The sequence below is a fragment of the Phacochoerus africanus genome, chromosome 8 (assembly GCF_016906955.1).
Source record: "Phacochoerus africanus isolate WHEZ1 chromosome 8, ROS_Pafr_v1, whole genome shotgun sequence".
Classification (NCBI taxonomy): Eukaryota; Metazoa; Chordata; class Mammalia; order Artiodactyla; family Suidae; genus Phacochoerus; species Phacochoerus africanus.
In genome coordinates, this window is record NC_062551.1 from 13,116,076 (window position 1) to 13,133,895 (window position 17,820).

At 53.4% G+C, this 17,820-nt stretch overlaps 1 protein-coding gene and 1 non-coding gene across 2 annotated transcripts; one reads left to right on the plus strand and one right to left on the minus strand.

Moving 5' to 3' along the window:
• Positions 1 to 1,172: 1,172 nt before the first annotated feature.
• LOC125133803 (C-type lectin domain family 18 member A-like) lies at positions 1,173 to 16,374 on the plus strand. The gene is made up of 12 exons (XM_047792364.1): positions 1,173 to 1,570; positions 2,123 to 2,214; positions 4,217 to 4,456; positions 11,428 to 11,525; positions 11,918 to 12,039; positions 12,216 to 12,323; positions 12,779 to 12,871; positions 13,276 to 13,382; positions 13,999 to 14,128; positions 14,483 to 14,579; positions 15,385 to 15,476; positions 15,979 to 16,374. The coding sequence occupies exons 1-12, from the start codon at positions 1,432 to 1,434 to the stop codon at positions 16,014 to 16,016; spliced, it is 1,356 nt and encodes a 451-aa protein (XP_047648320.1). The 5' UTR covers positions 1,173 to 1,431; the 3' UTR covers positions 16,017 to 16,374.
• Positions 8,742 to 8,851, minus strand: LOC125134720 (U6 spliceosomal RNA). Its single transcript, XR_007136732.1, has one exon. It is a non-coding gene; the product is annotated as a U6 spliceosomal RNA (small nuclear RNA).
• Positions 16,375 to 17,820: the final 1,446 nt, after the last annotated feature.

A 17,820-nucleotide genomic window follows, 5' to 3' on the forward strand; every position in this document is an offset into this window, starting at 1 on the left:
CACAAAGGTGTCCACAGTGGTGTTTCCCCCCGAAAGCCACGTTCACATGCATTTCAACAAAGTTTCGAGGGAGGTGACACCTATCTCTGAGAGGGCGCTGGCCTAGGGGTCAGGGGTCACACGAAGTCCAGATGGAGGAAGGACCCAGCATGCAGGGCTGTCCTTTGGGATGGCTGAAGAAACTCAGATCTGCTGTAAGGGGAAGCTGAGCCTTTGGCTGTGGCCTGCAGGACAGACTTCTTTTTTCTTTTTCTTATTAGGGCTGCGCCTGTGGCATATGGACGTTCCCAGGCTAGAGGTCAGAAATGGAGCTACAGCTGCTGGCCTACACCACAGCCATAGCCACAGCCGATCCAAGCCACATCTGCAACCTATACCACAGCTTGCAGCCATACTGGATCCTTAACCCACTGAGCAAGGCCAGGGATCAAACCCGCATCCTCATGGAACTAGTTGGATTCTTAACCCGCTGAGCCACAACAGGAACCTCAAGACTTATTTTCTAAGGAATCTGAGCCATGGTGTTGATCTGCTCTGAGTTATTCTGGTGGGGTTTTGCCGGCCGCCGCCAGGCCTGGGAGCATCAGTGCAAGCCGCTGCCCTCCTGCTACACCTGCTTGTCTGGAGGCCGACTTGTTCCCAGCAGGACTCAAGTCAGCCAAGGGCATCACGTGCTCTCCTCCACGCTTGCCTGCAGTCACGTGGGTGGGGGTGGGGGCACCAGGGCAGGGGCCAGCCCCGCCCCCCACCGCCCAGAGACACTGTCCTAAGGCACCCTTTTCCGCTCACTGCTGCAGCCCCAGCCGCTCCACTACAAACCCACTGCCCCGTGCCCCACTCACCGGTGGCACCTGACTGGTGTGCGGTTACTCTTCTATGTTTAATTCATGGCTTGGGGTTGGGACGAGCTTCCCAGGAAAGGAAAGAACTCCCCTGGGGTCTTGCCCAGTTCCTGCCCGCCCACAGGGCACACAACACCAGCCTCCCTGGGCCCTGGGCTGGGAGGAGAAACTACCAATGGGCCCTGAGGACCTTGTCCCAGCCAGGGCATAGCCATTATTCGTTAATCCACAGCCCTGGAATGTCTGTGGGCCAATCAGCGGGGTCTCTGGGGGCTCCCCGAGGGCTCCAATAATCCCACAATGATTAGCAGGGGCCACAGGGTCAGTGCAAACCACTCAGGAGGCTGGTCGATCGGCTGTCGGCAGGAGGGCTGACCAGGCCAGTGGCCAAAGGAGGGAGGGAGCCCAGGATTGGAGCTGCCTGTCTCCTTTCAGGCCAGTGGCTGTGTGGACACACCGATTACTCACCAGCCTCCCCCTTTTGTCTGCCAGCCCAGCCTGACTCCTTGAGATTGTGAATAGCTCCATCCAGCCTGGGAAGCGAGCTGGACAGCTGAGCCGGGCTGCGCCCAGAGTGCCCAACAGGCCCATGCTGAGGCTGGAGGCCTCCCCCCGGCTGGGGGGCCACCAGCTTGGCCTCCTGCCCATGCTCCTGGCTCTTCTTGGCATGACCTGGGCAGAAGTGCAGCCACTTCAGCTGCAGGAGAAGCAGGTTCCAATGCCCGGAGGTAAGGAGCCGCTGCGTGTGGGAAGAAGCAGAGGAGCTCTGGAATCTGCAGAGGGCTTCCGGGGGCTTCTGGGAGCCAGACTCCAGGCCTGCGCCCTGGGCAGGCTGCATGATTTAAAGAGCCACCTTTGAAATGCCTGGAGGTAGATGGAGGGAGGCTGGAGATGGGGCAGAGGAATGAAGGAAAGTGGGCCTCGGCTTGGGGGTGAAGGAGGAATAGTGGGAGCCCGCAGTGGGGAACACCAGGAGATGAGCCCCAGCCAGAGGGGCTACCGGGAGCCCAGGGCTGGTCCCCTCCTCACACCCAGCCCTGGCCCCCAGCTCTCAGCCCCGGGCTCCTGGACCTCTTTACCCGTCTCTCGGTCTCAGCCCCCTCCTTTCGCTACCTCTCTCTGTCTCTGCGCCACATTCTCCCACACCCACCACCATGGTCTGGTCCCATCTCAGGTCTTGGTCTGTAAGTTCAGGGTTGCATTCTCATCTTGCCATGGTGACCCCCACCCCATCACCCAGGGGACAGGCCCAGGTCATCTGACCTTGTCTCTCGCCCCAGCCCTGAGCAGGAAGGAGAGCTTCTTGCTCCTCTCGCTGCACAACCGCCTGCGCAGCCGGGTCCACCCCCCTGCAGCCAACATGCAGAGAATGGTGAGTATCCCCAAGCCGGGCTCACTGAAGGGGCGGCTGGAGGGCAGCCCTGAAGAGGGCTGAGGAGCCGAGCTGGCGCCAGGCGCCCCTCCACCTGACGGGATGGGAGGGCGGCCCGCCAACTTGCCCGCTGGCTGCCGAGCTGCTGCTGCTTCCTCCTCCCCAGAAAGGCAGCCCTTGGGCTTTTCCTCACATCCCTTCCCGTTACCCCGGAGACCAGAAGACATGGAAAGAGCTGGGGTCCCCTCCTCCAGGAAAAGCAGTGTCACAAAGGAGTCCCAGCAGGATGGGAGGCTAGTGAGGGAGAAGCACCCCGCTGGGAGTGGGGGTGTGTGACCAGAGCCACGGTCTGCTGCTTCAGCAGTTTCCCCGAGCGACTACGAGGGGCCCCTCCCAGGCTCCCTGCCCCTTCACTGGGGACCAGGTGGGGGGGTGCTAAAGGGTTTCCCACCATTCCCTTGGGGCTTTGGGATTGAAGATGTTATCCTGGGGCCCAGAAACACGGCCCCATAGTGTGGGACCCCAGCTGCCCGGGCCCATGTTAACAGTCCAGGGAGTGAGGGCGGACGGCGTGGGGGCGGACAGGGTTCCCCATGGCTGCTTCCCATCAACTCCTCGGAGGCTGGCGCAGCGGCGGCGACCTTGAGAGCTCCAGGGTCAGTTTCCCAGGAGGTGGGGGTGGGGCAGCCCCGGCGGGAGAGGGTCGCTTCTCCCCTTTCCCTGCTCTGCAGTGGCCCTGCCTCTCTTCAGGCCCAGGTCCTGGCTCCCATCCTCTCCCACTCCCAGCCCCAGCGCCTGGTGTGGCAGCGCTCTGGGTCAGGTTCTACACTTCCTGTGGCCCTTTGGCCAAAGCCTTAGAAAAGTGCATTTCAAAAACACTGCAAGTGGAGCCCCGCCACTCAGCCTCCATCACACCCACAGCTTTGGTCCTGAGCGGCCCTAGGGGCCTCTAGGGCTTTTACCCAGTGGAGGCTGAGACCTTGGGGGTGGTGCTGAGCTGTTGAGGGGTCCTGGGTGCCAGACCCCGCTGCTGCCAGCCCCTGCGTCCGCTCAGCAGTAAAATCACAACCACCATCTCCTGGGGCTGCTGTGGGTCAGGCCCTAAGTGCACTTTTCTCCCTAAATCCATTTCATCATCACACAAGCTAATTCTATGGGTGCCTTATTATCCCACTTTATGGAAGAGTATGTTGGGTCTCGTGGAGATTAGGAGACTGCTGGAGGTCACACAGCTGGAATGAGGTGGCTGGGCTGGACCAACACATGAAGATGGGGTGACACATGTCAGCCTGGTTGCTGAGCCCCCTGTGTCAGAGGGGAGGCGGCTTTGGCTGGGGGCAGGGGCAAGAGCAGCGGGTGTGAGTGGGAGGAGCAGATGGGGCCCGCTCCAGAGGACTCTGCTGGCTGAGACCACAGTGCTGAGGCCCCGGAGGCCGCTTACACCCTCTGGTCCTGCTTCCCAGCCGGTGTCCCCCTACCCTCCAAAGCCGGGATTAGGGAATGAGACGCAGCAGCCATCACAGAAGGGAAGCCAAGAGGGAGCTGCTGAGTGTTTCTGACAATGGCCTGGGCCAGTTCTACCTAACACAGAACCAGTTTGAAAGGCTCGGGCACTGCCTGGGGCTCACATTACCAGAGGGCTGGCACCACGCCCCCAGGAACACCCATCTCCCTTTTGGGATGGAATCCTGGGCAAGGCCTGAGCAGGAGTCAGGAGGACAGAGGTTCTAAGTCCTGGGTGGCGCTGGGCTCTGCGTGGGGGTCATTCAGGGCAGGTACTTCCCAAAACCTTGGAGCACCCCTTGCAGGTCCTGTCTGACCTTCCCCAGCCCCAGTGAAGAGGTGAAACCAGCTTAGTGCTCAGGCAGCCCAGCAGGAGCCCTGGTACAAGGCTCTCTTCTCTGCAGGACCAGCACCCCTGGATGTGTGGGAGGCAGGGTAGGGGGTGTTGCTCTGGCCCAGGGGCCCCCTGCTGATGTCACTGTGCTGACTAATCCCCCAGGACTGGAGCGAGAGGCTGGCTCAACAGGCTCAGACCAGGGCGGCCCTTTGTGGCGCCCCAGCCCCGAGCCTGGCTTCCATCCTCCGGGCCGCACCCCAAGTGGGCTGGAATGTGCAGCTGCTGCCCAGAGGCTCGGCATCCTTCATCCACGTGGTGAGCCTGTGGTTCTCAGAGGGGCAGCAGTACAGCCACGCAGCGGCCGAGTGTGCCCCCAACGCTACCTGCACCCACTACACTCAGGTGAGGCTGGAGTACCGGTTCCGAGGCCCCTGCCCTGCTGGGGCGGCTCAGAAGGGCTACAGTTTATCCCAAAATTGGTGCTTGCTTTTCCTCTCATTTGTTCAGTTTCTTCAGCTCTAAATATGAAATATTTCAAGTCTAAATCAAATAATGGACTCCCAGAGTTCTTGTCGTGGCTCAGCGCTAATTAATCTGACTAGTATCCATGAGGACACAGGTTCGATCCCTGGCCCCAGTCAGTGGGTTAAGGATATGGTGTTGCTGTGAGCTGTGGTGTAGGTCGAAGACACGACTTGGATCCCATGTTGCTGTTGCTGTGGTGTAGGCCGACAGCTGCAGCTCTGATTCAACCCCTAGCCTGGTAGCATACGGAAGTTCCAAGCTGCATCTGTGACCTATACCACAGCTCAGGGCAACACTGGATCCTTAACCCACTGAGCAGGGCTGTGGATTGAACCTGTGTCCCCATGGATACTACCACTTAGCAACAATGGGAACTCCTCTCTCTTCTAGCCTGTTGCTATTTTGTTTATTCCTACACACATCATGTTTTAATTGTTATAGCTTTATAAAAGGTTTTGATAAAAAAATCCCCCATATTATTATTATCATTCAAAAACTTCTTGGCTATTCTGGGCTCCTGATTCTTTCATATGAATTTAATAACTAGTCTTTGTGACAAATCTGCGCTCATATCTCACTGTGGTTTTGATCCGCATTTCCCTGCTAGTTATAGATGTCGAGCATCTGTTCACGTGTCTGTTGGCCGTCTGCATTTCTGCTTGGGAAAAGTGGCTATTCTTCTACCCATGTTTTAATCTGGTTGTTTGCTTTTTTGATGTGAAGTTGTGTGATCGATTTACACATGTTGGATAGTAATTCCCTATCGGTTCTATCACTTGAAAATATTTTCTCCCATTTAGGAGGCTGTCTTCTCGTTTTGTCGATAGTTTTCTTTGCTATGCAAAAGCTTTTAAGTTGAATTAGGTCCCATTTGCTCACTTTTGTTTCGTTTCCTTTAAAATAGGAGACAGAGCCAAAAAATATTGCTGTAATTTATGTCAAAGAGTGTCCAGCCTATGTTTTCCTCTAGGAGTTGTAGAATATTTGGTCTTACATTTAAGTCTTTATTCCACTTTGAGTTTTCACATACAATTGGAGAGAATGTTCTAATTTCATTCTTTTACATGTAGCTGACCAGTTTTTCCAGCTCCACTTACTGAAGAGACTCTTTTCTCCACTGCATAATCTTATCATGGCTCATTTTGTTTCATCTATATCTTTACCTATTTCCCTCTCCTACCATATTATTTTTAAGCAAAAAAAATTTTTTTTGTCTTTTTAGGGCCACACCCTCAGCATATGGAAATTCCAAGACCTGGGGTCAAATCACAGCTGTAGCTTCTGGCCTACACCACAGCCACAGCAATGCCAGATCGGAGCCATGTCTGTGACCTACGCTACAGGTCACAGCAATGCTGGATCCTTAACCCACCGAGCAAGGCCAGGGATTGAACTCTCGTCCTCATGGATACCAGTTGGATTCATTACTGCTGAGCCACAATGGGAACTCCTTAAACAAATTTTAGACATAGGAGTTCCCGTCATGGCGCAGTGGTTAACGAATCCGACTAGGAACCATGAGGTTTCAGGTTCGGTCCCTGGCCTTGCTCAGTGGGTTAAGGATCCGGCGTTGCCGTGAGCTGTGGTGTAGGTTGCAGACGCGGCTCGGATCCCGCGTTGCTGTGGCTCTGGCATAGGCCAGTGGCTACAGCTCCGATTCCACCCCTAGCCTGGGAACCTCCATATGCCACAGAAGCGGCCCAAAGAAATAGCAAAAAGACAAAAAAAAAAATTTAGACATAGTATTTATACATAAATAAATATCCCTAAAAGGTAACTCTAAAAAAATAATCATAATACCAACATTGATATATATTTTAAAGTGTTAACTCTTCCTTGCCTTCTTGTTTGCAGGGCTGTAATTCATCTATGTATCATCTGTTATAATATTCAAGTGCTAAAATACTTACGTATTGGTAAACAGTTGCTACCCCAAGTTGCCAGAATGTACCTGTGCTAGCCTCTTCCCTGGGACAGCTGGGATCTCTCCTCTGATGGAAACAGAGTGAATGCTTGGCACAGCAGCAGGTCTCTAGGATTCTGCCCAACATCTGCTCTTTTTTCTTTCTCTTTTTAGGCCACACTTGTGGCATATGGAAGTTCTGGGGCTGGGGGATGAACAGGAGCTGCAGCTGTAGGCCGATGCCACAGCCATAGCAACACCAAATCTGAGCTGCTCCTGTGACCTATGCTCCAGCTTGCAGCAACACTGGATCCTCAACCCACTGAGCGAGGCCAAGGGCCAAACCCATATCCTCATGAGTTCTTAACCTGCTGGGCTACAGCAGGAACTCTCCCAACATCTGTTCTGAACGGCAAGTGCCTATGCCTACAAGTTAAATATTTTGACTATCTGCATTTTTGTCATGTCATGTGAAATAACGTGATATGGGGGGTGTGAGTTATGTTATTATTGCTTTAAATTAATAATAATATTGATTTAAATTAGTATTTGTGAAATATTATTTGACAGTGAAATTGAACTCTGATTTCCTTTTCTCATACTGCCCTTCCCTGAGTTACACCAATGCTATACTAACCTCATAAAGTGAGTTAGAAATCTTACCTCATTTTCTATTTCCTAGAATAGTTTCTGTAATATTTGCTTTAACTGTCCTTTCAAACTATTTGGGCTTGGTTCTGTTTTTTGGTTGGCTGTTTTGTGCGGATGTTTAAGTATACCTGGATTTTAAACTACTGATTCAACTTGTAGAAATGGTCAGAGATCAGTTCAGATTTTCTATGTCGTCTTTTATTTTGGCCATGCCTGTGGCATATGGAAGTTCCTGGGCCAGGGATGGACCGCCAGCTAGAGCAGCGACCCCCAGTCACTGCAGTGACAACACTAGATCCTTAACTGAATGTGCCACAGAACTCATGTCTACGTCTTTTTTTTTTTTTTTTTTTTTTTTTTGCCATTTCTTGGGCGGCTCCTGCGGCATATGGAGGTTCCCAGGCTAGGGGTTGAATCAGAGCTGTAGCCGCCGGTCTATACCAGAGCCACAGCAACGTGGGATCCAAGCCGTGTCTACAACCTACACCACAGCTCATGGCAACACCAGATCCTTAACCCACTGGGCAAGGCCAGGGATCGAACCCGCAACCTCATGGTTCCTAGTCAGATTCGTTAACCACTGCACCACGACGGTAACTCCTCTATTTCTTCTTGAGACAGTTTGCCAAGTTCTATTTTCTAGGAAATTGCCTGTTTCTTGTTTTCCAACTTGTTGGTCCTAATTGTTCATTATCTAATAGATATCTGAAACTAGAATTAAACAGATTTTTTAAATATTTCCTGTGTCTGTAGCTATATCCTTTTATTTTTGTTTGTGTCTTTTTTATTCTTCACCAATCTTCCCAGAGGTTTGTCTATTTTAACAAATCAGGTTTTGTTTTTATTCTTTTTTCCTTATTCTTCCTTCTTTAAAATAAGTCTAATTATTTCTTTTATATTTATTTATTCATTTTTTGGCCATGCTTATGGCATACAGAAGTTTGCATGCCAGGGATCAAACCTGCACCACAGCAGTGACCTGGGCCACAGCAGTGACACCACCAGATCCCCAAATAGCTAGGCCACAAGGGAACCGCCTCCTTATTCTTTTTTTTTTTTTAATTTTTATCTATTTATTCATTTTATTTTTATTTATTTATTTTTTTTGTCTTTTTGAGATTTCTTGGGCCGCTCCCGCGGCATATGGAGGTTCCCAGGCTAGGGGTCGAATCGGAGCTGTAGCCACCGACTTACGCCAGAGCCACAGCAGCGCAGGATCCGAGCCGCGTCTGCAATCTACACCACAGCTCACAGCAATACCGGATAGTTAACCCACTGAGCAAGGGCAGGGACCGAACCCGCAACCTCATGGTTTCTAGTCGGATTCGTTAACCACTGCGCCACGACGGGAACTCCTCCTTATTCTTTTTATTAATTTCTGTTATTTTTCTTATTTTCTTTCTTCTACTTTCATTTACTCTATTCTTTTTTATATTCTTTAAAAATTTTTGTTATAGTTGATTTACGATGTGTTAATTTCTCCTGTACAGCAAAGTGACCCATTCATACATATATACATACACATTCTTTTTCTTACTTTCTATCATGTTCTATTACAAGAGACTGGATATAGTTCCCTGTGCTATACAGCAGGGCTTCATTGCCTATAAAAATATGTAACACTTCACAAATTTGCCTGTCCACCTTGTGCAGGGGCCATGCTAATCTCTGTATCTTTCCAGTTTTAGTAAATATGCTGCTGAGGCTGAAGCGAGCACCGTTTTTATATTCCTCATATGGGTTAACTCATTAACTTTAGCTCTTTTTTCATTTCTGCTATATACCTTTTTTTTTTTTTTTTTGGCCAGGGCATGCAGTGTCTTGATGTGGAGGTCTCAGTTCCCAGATCAAGGATTGGGCCTGGGCTGCAGCAATGAAAGTGCCGGATCTTAACCCTAGATCACCAGGGAATGCCCTCTGCTCTAAACCTTTAAAGCTATCAATTTCCCTCTAGGAGTTCCCACTGTGGCTCAGTGGTTTAAGAATCTGACTGCAGGAGTTTCTTTTCTTTTTGTCTTTAGGGCTGCACCCACAGCATATGGAAGATCCTAGCCTAGGGGTCAAATGAGAGCTGCTACTTTCAGCCTGCACCACAGCCACAGCAATGTGGGATCCGAGCCACGTCTGCAACCTATACCACAGCTCATGGCAGCGCTGGATCCTTAACCCACTGAGCAAGGCCAGGGATCAAACCCTCATCCTCAAGGATGCTGGTCAGGTTCGTCAACCAGTGAACCATGACAGGAACTTCCATATGCAGCAGGTTCGGCCCTAAACACACACACACACACACACACACACACACACACACACGCACACACACACACACACACACACACACAAAGAATCTGACTGCAGGTCACTGCAGAGGCATGGGTTCAATCCCCAGCCCAGCACAATGGGCTAAGGATCTGGTGTTACTGCAGCTTGGAGTCAATCCCTAGCCTGCGAACTTCCATGTACTGTGAGTGTGGCCATAACAAAAAAAAATTCCCTCTGAACTTTGTTAGCTACATTACATAAGTTTTGATATTTAGTGACTTCAATGTCATTTTGGCCTGTGAGTTTCCTACTTTCCATTATGAGATTGTCTATGATTTTGAAGTATATATTTAAATTTTCAAACTTGTTTTCTCCTTTACTTCCTTCTTTTTTTCTTCTTTCTGCCTTTTCTAGGGCCACACCCTCGGCATGTGGAGGGTCCCAGGCTAAGGGTCTAATTGGAGCTGTAGCCTGCGCCAGAGCCACAGCAATGCGGGATCCGAGCAGCATCTGCAACCTACACCAGAGCTCACAGCAACGCCGGATCCTTAACCCACTGAGCGAGGCCAGAGATCAAACCTGCAACCTCATGGTTCCTAGTCGGATTCGTTAACAACTGAGCCATGATGGGAACGCCTCCTTTACTTACTTCTAAATTATTTCCTTTAAATTCTATTGCAATGAATTCAGAGAATACGGCCTGTAGGATATTGGATATTTGATATGTATTGAATCTTGCTTTATGGTTTTGTGAGGGGGTCATTGTTTGCAAAAAGTTCCATGCATTCCTTAAAAAGAATGCATATTCTCTACTTGCTGGAGACATATGTATGACTACAGTGCATTATCTCCCTTCCTCATGCCTGTCATTTTTTTTTTTTTAATGCCTGTCATTTTTAGTGGCTACCAGAGTTTGTGTGGCTATTCCTGTGTATTCACCAATTATGCTGTTTCCAAGGTGGCTCAGATTCTAAAACTTGAAGTCTAAGTTTTAAATGCTATTAAAGATCTGTATCTGTTATGCTGCTGCTTGATACACTATCCCCAAATTTAGCATCTTAGGATTCTGCAAGCTGGCAGTTTGGGTTGGGCTAGGCTGGGAGTTGGCTGTCCAGAGCGGCCTCAGCTGGCTCATCTCTGCCCTGTAAGGTTTTTCACCTTTCGCAGGCTTGTTCACATGGTGGCTGAGCATGGAAGTTCTATGAGGATGAGTGAAAACTGCAGGGTCTCCTGAGGCCTACAAGTTTTACTGTTTGGTTGTTTTTTTGTTTGTTTGTTTGTTTGTTTTTGCTTTTTTGCTTTTTAGGGCTGCACTGGTGGCACATGGAAGTTCCCAGGTTGGGAGTCGAATGAAAGCTACAGCTGCCAGCCTACACCACAGTCATAGCAATGCAGGATCCAAGCCGCATCTGCAACTGATACCACAGCAACACCAGACCCTTAACCCACTGACTGAGGCCAGGGATGGAACCCGCAACCTCACTGTTACTAGTCAGATTCATTTTTGCTGTGCCATAATGGAAACTCCCTGAGGCCTAGGTTTAAAATGGCTCAGTATCACTTCTGCTGCGTTCTGTTGGCCAACACAAGCCGCAGGGCCAGCCAGATTCAAGACATAGGAAGGAGACTCCTCTTCTTGATACAAAGAACCTCAAAGCCACATTTTATAAAGAGTGGGCTGTAGAGAGACTCGTGGCCATTTTTGCAATCATCACATGGACTTTGATGTCCAAATCCTTCTTTTTCCACTCCTTCCACCACCCACAACCTTCCTTCCCTTCGGGTATCTGCCGAACTTCACCCCCGCCCCCCCCACAAGGCCTATCTAGACTGTTTCCATCTCTCCTTATTCCCTGCCCAGCACAGCTGCTCCTTCTGGGGCCCCTAGTGAGGTGAGAGAGTTGTCTGTCCACCCGGTTTGGGGCAAAAGCTGTCTGTCCTCCTCAGGCGGGCATTATCTGTGTCGCTGCTCCCCAGATTGGGATTGGAGGTGGCCTGTGACAGGGGTTCTGAGCCACTGTGTCTCCTGCAGCTCGTGTGGGCCACCTCAAGCCAGCTGGGCTGTGGGCGGCACCCCTGCTCTGGGGCCCAGGGCGAGATGGAAGCCTTTGTCTGCGCCTACTCTCCCGGGTAAGCCCCCCCACAGCAGCCGCCCTGCCCGCCCCTGCTGGGCTGCGGGGTAGGGGATCCGTCACCCAGAGGGGGGAGCTCCCCTCGCCACCCACAGGCCTTTATCCCTTGGTCTGCACCCTGGGTGAGAGAGAGGCAGAGGAGGAAAGGGAGAGGGGGCAGAAGTGGGCAGCACCCTTCCTGGGAGCCGCGCCCCACATTCAGGGAGCCTGCCCCACACTAGTTTGGAGGTCAACTTTTCTGCCCCAGGAAGTCTCCCTGTCTCACCCAGCTCCCTGACTCCTCGGCTGGGCCAGCAGGAGCTGAAGGGGCCGGTGGGGCAGGCGGCAAGTCCCCGCCCCTGCCATGCGCCAGGCCTGGCCCTGGCAGCCCTGTGCCGCTTGCTCTCACAGGGGCAACTGGGAGGCCAACGGGAGGACCATCGTCCCCTACAAGAAGGGCGCCTGGTGTTCGCTCTGCACAGCCAGCGTCTCGGGCTGCTTCAAAGCCTGGGACCACGCCGGGGGGCTCTGTGGTAAGTGCCCCATGCTGCCTGCCTCTGGCAGGGGCACCTTCATCGGGTGATCCTAGAGGAGGGTGACAGCCCCTGAGGGATGGTCCCGGAAGCCCTGGCCCTCAGCACCCAGAGAAGCCCCTGCCTGGCTGGCCGGGAGGATGCCCCCTCTCAGCGTCTCCTTCTTGTCTGAACAGAGGTCCCCAGGAACCCGTGTCGCATGAGCTGCCGGAACCATGGACATCTCAACATCAGCACCTGCCACTGCCACTGTCCCCCTGGCTACACAGGCAGATACTGCCAAGGTGAAGGGCGCCTGGAATTCCAGATCATGACACTGAGGGGGCACAGTGAGTGCTGTGCGCACAACACATAGTCGTCCAAGAAGCACTCACCGAGAGCTGACTCTGCCAGACCCTGAGCTGTGCAGGGCATTTAAAAGTGAAATCAGACCTGGCCCCCTTAGGCTCTGGGATGACGGGAGGAAGACAGTAGTAGGATCCAGAAGTGGATTCCTTTGCCATCATCCCTCTCCCCCCAGCTCTGTGGCCCTGAGCAAATCCCAACTGGCTTCTCTCTACAACAAGATCAAACCACAGATGCCCGATGAGGCAGCACTTGGGAGCTCTGCAGGGTTCCATCCCTGAGAGGCCTATTCTAGCCGCGGTTGTCCATCTCATGCACATCTGCGGTCTGTGAGGGGCAGCCCGGGGTCCAGGGGCTGCGAGCTGAGTGCCGGCTCTCCCACCTACCCTGGCAGTGCGGTGCAGCGTGCAGTGTGTGCATGGCCGGTTCCGGGAAGAGGAGTGTTCCTGCATCTGTGATGTCGGCTATGGGGGAGCCCAGTGTGCCAGTGAGTCCTGCCACAAAGCCCTCCCAGAAGCCGGGCCCTTCTCAGGACCTCCCCCGCACCCCCGGACCGCCTGGGTCGTGCTGGGTCTGGCTCAGGCCAGCTCACAGGAGCCTACCCTGTGCTCCTCTTCCCCTTTCCCCATTCAGTGACATCACACTGAACTTGGCAATGGCGGGGGTCTTTACAGCACAGAAATGGCAATGCTAAAATCATAGATTCATTGTGAGAGTGAGAGAAAGCTTGCTGTTACACATGTACCGGCACCCCACTGACCCCACTCCGCTAGGGCTTGGAGCAGGTGGCCAGGCAGGTGGCAGGTGGCCTTGACCTTAACTCCCTGGCAGGGCAGGAGGGGTAGCGATTTCGAGGTCCCCACCCACAAAATCAGGCTCCCCTCCCTCTAGCCAAGGTGCACTTCCCCTTCCACACCTGCGACCTGAGGATCGACGGAGACTGCTTCATGGTGTCCTCGGAGGCAGACACCTATTACGGAGCCAAGATGAAATGCCAGGTGACAGCTGACCCCTGCCCACCCAGGGACCACCCTCCAGGTTCAAGCAAGGGTCTTAACAGAGGGACCCTGGACCAAGACATGAATTCCTTCGACTTCTCCTAAACTGACTCTCATCCTTCAGAGAAAGCAGGGGTCACAACTCAGAAGCCCATGGAAGCCAGGAGGTCACTTAATGAGCTGAGGGATGCAGGGACAAGGCCCACCCAACCCCATCTAAGAGGTCACCTTGAATCACTCAGCTCGAGCTCCTGGCTGCTAGGCAGGAATGCGAATTCAGAGAGGTCAGAAACTGGGATTTTTCAAGAGAACCAGAAATTCAGATTTTCACTGACCTCTCTCGATTGATTAATATTGGCAACCAACTCAAACGTATTCAAGACACTGAGCAGGTGAAACAAAATCCTTCCAAGGGTGGGTCACTGCCAGTCTGGGCCCCTGTGCACAGAGAGGGGAGAAGTGGGTGGGGAGAAGAGGGAGGACCCTGCTCTAAGAGGTGGGAGCACAGCCCCAGCCAGCACGCAGATTTGACTTCGATGGCCACAGTGGGTGGCAGGAAGGGCAGGAAGGGCTGGCCTGAGCTCTGGGGCGCGTGTGACCCGGAGTGGGGTTCCAGGGAAAGGGCGGGGTGCTGGCCCAGATTGAGAGCCAGAAAGTGCAGGACATCCTCGCCTTCTACCTGGGCCGCCTAGAGACCACCAACGAGGTGACCGACAGTGACTTTGAGACCAGGAACTTCTGGATCGGTGAGTGCCTGAATGGGGGGCGGTGCCGGGCATGTGGGGGCTGGGGTTCCTCACCCTACTCCTGAAATCTGGGCCATGAAAACCCAGAGCACCCACCAGCAGGCAGGAAGTGTGCTGAGGGCTTGGAGCCCAGAATGGAGCCAGTGGTCAGGCTGGTGACGGGCTCCCTGGGGAGAAAGCTGAAGGAGGGACAGCCACCAGGGGGCCTGGAAGTGCCGGGATGGTGTTAAGGGCTGGGGCTGACGGGCGTTAGGCAGTAGGCTCTGGGCTCAGGCTCTCATCTCGGGGAGGCTGGGCTGCCAGTGGGGCCCAGGGATCTTGGGTGTGGGGCCAACGCTGGCTGTTGTGGCCCAGGGCTCACCTACAAGACTGCTAAGGACTCCTTCCGCTGGACCACAGGGGAGCACCAGTCCTTCACCAGTTTCGCCTTTGGGCAGCCTGACAACCAGGGGTGAGTCTGGGTGCCCTGCCTCCCCTGGAGCCCCCTTCTCACCTGGGCTGCTGGCTGAGCCTTCAGACACCACAGAGCAACCTCCACCCAGCCCGCCGCCTGGCAGAGCGCCCTGAAGGTCTGGGCCTTACCTGGTGTGGGCCCAGTGCTGCGGGTTTCAGGGGCTCATGTAAAAGAGAGGGAACCCAGAAGGCTTTATCTATCCACTGCCCCCGTCACCCCTCGGCTGTCTTTCTATTACTATCCACCCCTCCCCAAGTGCCTCCTCTGCCTCTATCAATACACTGAGTCTGCCTTCCCCAGCTGGCCACCTGCCTGCAGCCACTCACACACACATCTGCCCGGCGGTCAGCCTATACAAGGCCTGGCCCTGGTCTTCAGAGCCCAGGAATTCCCCAGGGCAGGGGTGGAGGCGCCCAGGCTGCATGGCCACCAAGAGCTCCGGACATCCCGCCTAGCTCTCCGGCGCATCACTAGAGGAAGTTGGTCTGGTGGGCTCCCAGCCATACCGTCTCCCTGGTGGGAGGAAGGACGTGGGCCTGTCTGTTCCATCCCTCCTCCTCCGCCCCGCCATGGCTGGTGGGTCTGCGTGCTGGGGGGGCGGGGGGGCGCTGTGATCCAAGAAGAGCTGCAGGGATCGGAGGAGCAGGCATGGAGCCTAGAGGTGGGGCTGACTCCCAGAGGCCCCATATGTGGGTTGGGGCACCTAGGAGGCAGATGGCCCCCTGGGGTGGAGGCTTTAAGCCTCCCGCAGACTCCTAATTTCCTTCCTCAACCCTGAGCACTCGATATCTTGGCCCAGCAGCTTTGGCAACTGTGTGGAGCTGCAGGCATCGGCTGCCTTCAACTGGAATGATCAACGTTGTAAAACCCGAAACCGCTACATCTGCCAGTTTGGTGAGGCCCCTCCTATGGCTTCCCTCCTCTGGCCCCTGTCCAGGATATCCAGGTGACAGGCCAGAGAGTCTGGGCATTCAGGGCCTCGAGGACGTCCTGCTCAGGGCTTTGCTGGACCTGTAGGCACCTGAGACCCAGAGGGGAAGATGGGCCCCCTTCCACATAGCACGTCCACGCAGGGGCGGGACCAGAACTACGGCCTGGCTGGGGATTTCCCCAAGGTCCCTTTCCTCCTGTCACTAAAGCTGCCACAAGGGGACCTGTCAGCTTCCTCGGTGTTCCCTGATTCCCTAGAGCCCAGTGAACTATGGTAGGGGCAGAGGTGCAACCTAGCCCAGAACCAGCCCTTGGCAGCACCTGCTGGAAGAGTCTGGAACTGCACAGCCATTTCTCTGGAACGGCACAGGGTATCATGGCCATTTCTGGACCAAGCGCGGCAGGGTCCCCATCCCAGGACTGCCTGGGCTGTCACTGACCCTCGTTCTGTTCTCTTCCTTTCCAGCTCCGGAGCACATTTCCCGGTGGGACCCAGGGCCCTGAGCCCCGGCCGTGCCTCTCCCCTGCCAGCACCTGACTGCGTAGCCCTGCTTGCCTGTCTGCCCACCTGTCTAGACCAAGGGCTGGCCTAGGGCTGCAGGCCCAACAGCCCAAGAGGCCTCAGAGCTTGCAGGGAGTGGGGCAGGGGCACAAGGGAGGCGGACAGGGAGACTTGCACAGGAGATGGGGAGACTGGGGTCCCCCGCTCTGGTTTTGATTGAGAAGATGGGTCTTAATTCAGCACTGAGACAGGAGTCTGGGCCAGGGGTCAGAAGAGACCACTCTCCTCCATCTGGGCTGCACCCTCTGTGCTGCCCAGGATGCACCCCACAAAGGATTAAACTGAGTTATGGATCAGCCAGACCTGCGAATGCTCATTGTGAAGGGAATTCAGACAACCCAGAATGATCCTGGGGAGTCGGGTTTCCTCCTGCCCACCTAAGCCCAGTCCCTGCTCACCCACGTGACCCAGGCCACTTGCCCGAGGTTTTCAGACTCTCAATTCCTAAATAACGCACAGATTTAGAAGCCTCGTTTACATCCCTAATTTCCAGTTTCTCTCACCACCGCCCCTGTCAGCTGTGTCCTTCTGTTCCCATCGCTCCCTTTATTCATGATGCCTGCTTCCACGTGTCTCTTCTTTCTTTGTGACCATCTGAACTGGGGTCTGTTATGGTCCCATCGCCTTCCTCTTCCTACAGTGGTGAGAGGGGGAGTCCAGGCACGTGCGAGACTGAAAGGTGCTACCATTAGTGTCCAGAATGTAGTAGGGCCAGGCTGCACACTGTGAGTGCGAACATCAAGCTGCTTTGCTGGCTGGAAGTAGAAGTGTGGCCTGGGCCCAGGCAATAGAGAGGTCAGTCCCAGTTCTTAAGTGCAACCAACAGAGACACAGGAACAGCTCTGGCTAGTCATGGTGGAAAAGGAATTTATCAAGACAATGATTTTTAAAAGGGCAAAGGACTTGGCAGAAAGGTTTCCAATGACGATCTAAAAAAGGGCCAACACGCAGAGAATGTTCAGCATCGCTAGGCATTAGGAAATCCCAGTAGGAGCCACGAGGAGACGCCACGTCACACCCATTAAGATGGCTGTTATCAGAGAAGCCGGCAATAACAGGTGTTGAGGAGGATGGGGACCAGCTGGGACCCTTAGACCCTGCTGATGTGAAAGCCACGACAGAGACCCGTTGGGAGATTCCTCACGTCATTAAACACACAGCAACCATAGCACCCACCAACACTACTCCTAGGTATGTACCCAAGAGAAATGAAGACAAGCTCCCAGACAAATCCTGAAACACTAAGTTCGTAGCAGCGTTATTCCCAACTGCCAAAGGTACGACAACTCAAATGTCCCTCAGTGGAGGAATGGATAACAAACTGTGGGCACACACGCAATGCAGCATTCGTCAACCAGCACGAGGACTCAAGTACTGATACACGCCACAAGGTGGATGAACCGTGAAAACATTACTTTAAGCTAGGCACAAGAGATCACATACTGTATGGTTCCATGTGTATGAACTACGCAGGACAGGTAAACCCACAGGTGCAGATTGGTGGTTTCCAGGGGAAACAGGAGAATGGGGAGTAACTGCTCAGTGGACATGGGGTTTTTTGGGGTGAATGGTAGAAATATTTGGGAACTTAGCCAGAGGTGGGGGTTGCACAACACAGAAAATGCATTAAATGCTACTGAATTGGTTAATTTCAGGTTATGCAAATTTCACTTCAATTTTTTTTTTTAAAAAAAAGGACAAAATGGCTGGTCACAGAATCCTGGGAAGAGTGAGCAAGCCATGCTG

Coding starts and splice junctions, on each gene's coding strand:
- LOC125133803 (XM_047792364.1), top strand. CDS start 1,432: ATGCTGAGGCTGGAGGCCTCCCCCCGGCTGGGGGGCCACCAGCTTGGC. Junction 14,580..15,384: donor GGGCAGCCTGACAACCAGGG/GTGAGTCTGGGT, acceptor TTGGCCCAGCAG/CTTTGGCAACTGTGTGGAGC. Junction 15,477..15,978: donor CCGCTACATCTGCCAGTTTG/GTGAGGCCCCTC, acceptor CTTCCTTTCCAG/CTCCGGAGCACATTTCCCGG.